Source organism: Monopterus albus, unplaced genomic scaffold, assembly GCF_001952655.1.
Source record: "Monopterus albus unplaced genomic scaffold, M_albus_1.0 scaffold148.1, whole genome shotgun sequence".
Classification (NCBI taxonomy): Eukaryota; Metazoa; Chordata; class Actinopteri; order Synbranchiformes; family Synbranchidae; genus Monopterus; species Monopterus albus.
In genome coordinates, this window is record NW_018128028.1 from 630,379 (window position 1) to 633,102 (window position 2,724).

Here is a 2,724-nt window from a genome sequence, read left to right on the forward strand (position 1 = left end):
ATAGATAGATAGATAGATAGATAGATAGATAGATAGATAGTCTGGTTATTCTCCGATCTTATGTCTGAATAAAAGCTTTTGACTATATCATCAGTTTTCCTTATTTATAGCCAGTTTCTTTTAACCACTAGTTGAAGTACCATTTGTTGTAATCTGGTCAGTAAATGCATCACTACAAAACTACACTGTAAATGCAAATACAAACACTTAGAATGCACATTAAATAGTATTTTTTTTAACTTTAGTTAAACACCATGACACCTATAAAAATATATTTAAAACATCTTTAAACTGGTATTCAGCAGATTTCTTTACCACGTTTTACTCACAATTATATCTTTATCTTTAATATGTCAGTCTTAGTTTTAAGGGAGAGCTGTTAAGTAGCTACATTGTGTTTTAAGAGAAATAACACAGCCCACCTCCTCACTGTACCCACATCTACAGAGCTGGACTACCTCGAACTAGATGCTAGAAATGGTTAATTAGCTAACACAAACTCCTGTCTGTGTAGCAGAGCACACTCCAACAGCAGCACAAACCAGTCTCCAAAATGGTCATACAGTTGAATCATTACTCTCTATTGCAGGACTTAGATGATGTTTTAGACTGCCATTCCTAATAAAGTGACCACTGAGTATAAGTTCATTAATTCATGTCTACAACAGCAAGTCACAACATAATGTTAGATTCAGTAATAATTGTAAAATCTAAAAAAAACAAAAAATTAAAGAAACTCCTGACTAATTACTGAGTGAAGCTGATAAAGAATGAACATTGAACTCAGTCACAATTTTTAATTCAGCCTCGCTCTTACCGCAGATGGCAGGTACAGGTGTGCACAGGGGTACAGGGAGGAAAGTGGGGCTGCTCTCAGACACCAAGTTCACCAAAACTTGCTCTGGCAAACCTTCTGGCCTTTTACTCATGTTATGGCGCTTACAATAACAAGCATAGTTGTTGTCAACTACCTGAGCTCTCTGCTGCCTCTCTGCCTGCTGTCGGCTGTGTGGAGGAGACCAACTATGTTGCTTAACAAACAGCTCAGTAAAAATAAAATCAAAAGCACATAAAATATTAGCCAACTTAGCAAAACTATTATTCGTGCCATTGCATAACAGAACCAGTACATGCACATGCATGTCTGATAACTCATGAAATTTGATATCATTGGTTAAATGTTAATAGATGTCACTGCTTGTTTCTCGTCTCACTCTAGACCACCATGTAACATTTAATGAGAGAATGAAATAGCCTAAATGATATGATGCTGAAGGAGATGGCGCTTAGCTCCAGCTGGGTGCTATTTGGACATCTGGAGAGCTCAGTTCTGGTGGGCTCCTGCCCAAATTAACCCCTGGTTGTATCTGAATTGCACCTCGCTCTGACATGTGTTTTCTCATCTTTTCAACCTGGCAGATGGCAGGTAGGCACAGGCTGGTCTCCTGTCTGTGTCTGGGTCTGTTTGGTGTCCTGTGCTGGGTCTGGGTCTCCTTTGCCTCCTTTCCAGATGATCAGCTTTCCCTGGAGGCCTTGGATGCAGTGGAACGAGGAGCCTTTCAACCCCAGAGTGCTCTATCTGAGATGGAGTTTGCCTCCATCAGTTCATACAGAGGACCTGGCAACAGTGACCGCCGCAGCAATAAGGAGCTGCCCATTCTCCTCTGGTGGAGTGGGGGACTGTTCCCACATTTTCCTGGTGACACTGAACGCATTGATTGCACCACATCCTCCTGCCTGGTCACAAGCAACCGCAAGGTACAATAGATATTTAACCGCATGAAGTTTTAACTGAAATTCTTGGCTGAGACAGAAGGAAGCTGCATCAACACATTAATAATAATTATCATATTAAGTTGTTCTGCCGGTAATTTTGAGCTTGATCTTGAAAGGTGCAACTGTACAAACGGACAGCATCCATCATCTTTTATGGGACAGACTTCAGGGCATATGAGGCACCACTACCTCGACTCCGCCACCAGACCTGGGCACTGTTTCATGAAGAGTCACCCATGAATAACTACATACTCTCCCATGGACCAGGAATTCGACTGTTCAACTACACCGCCACATTTCGGAGGGAGTCCGACTATCCTCTGACCCTGCAGTGGCTACCCTCCCTGGACTACCTGCTGGAGCCTGTAGCGGTGTCCCTAGAGGAGAAGAACCGCCTGAGGAGGGAGGGTCTGGCTCCTGTGCTTTACATGCAGTCACACTGCGATGTGCCGTCAGACAGAGACAGATATGTCAAGGAGCTCATGAAGTACATTGAGGTACATTACAGAGATGGTCTTTTAGGGTCATGTCTGTGAAGATGCATGCTAGATGAGTGTAGCTGTTTCCAATTTGGTGCCTGATTTATCTAGATTACCAGATGCAGTTGCAGTAAGAGCAGACTGTGATATTTCTAATGAAGCTTACAGTGTTTGCTAGAATGAGCCAGAGATCTAGAAACAAATGTTCCTGTTTCATCATTGTTTTTTGTAATGTTATTTGAATAATTTAATCTCACTTTCTGACAGCTGAAAAAAATGTGACTTTTTAAAAATTGCTTAGTTTTGCTTCTTTTTCTCTTCTGCAAACTTCAAGACATCTTTTGGCTTGATGTTAAACATCATTATCAAAAATCTCCTTATTTATGAACCCTACTGGGGCCACTCTTCTGTCTTAGATTTCCTCCTTCCACTTGTACATACTTGTGCACATGGGTTAATGGGTCAAGAT

The 2,724-nt window shown here is 41.4% G+C and overlaps 1 protein-coding gene across 4 annotated transcripts in view; it reads left to right on the forward strand.

The window, feature by feature from the left end:
* Nucleotides 1-2,724, forward strand: part of fut11 (fucosyltransferase 11 (alpha (1,3) fucosyltransferase)) — a 7,944-nt gene that overhangs the window by 1,965 nt on the left and 3,255 nt on the right. For all 4 annotated transcript variants that reach the window (XR_002276092.1, XR_002276093.1, XR_002276091.1 and 1 more), the window contains exons 2-3: nt 1,420-1,758; nt 1,893-2,273. Coding sequence is in view for 1 of the 4 variants with exons in the window: in XM_020614649.1 (XP_020470305.1) it covers nt 1,420-1,758; nt 1,893-2,273 (720 nt within the window). In the remaining 3 variants the exon portion in view is untranslated. The remainder of the gene's footprint in view (nt 1-1,419; nt 1,759-1,892; nt 2,274-2,724) is intronic.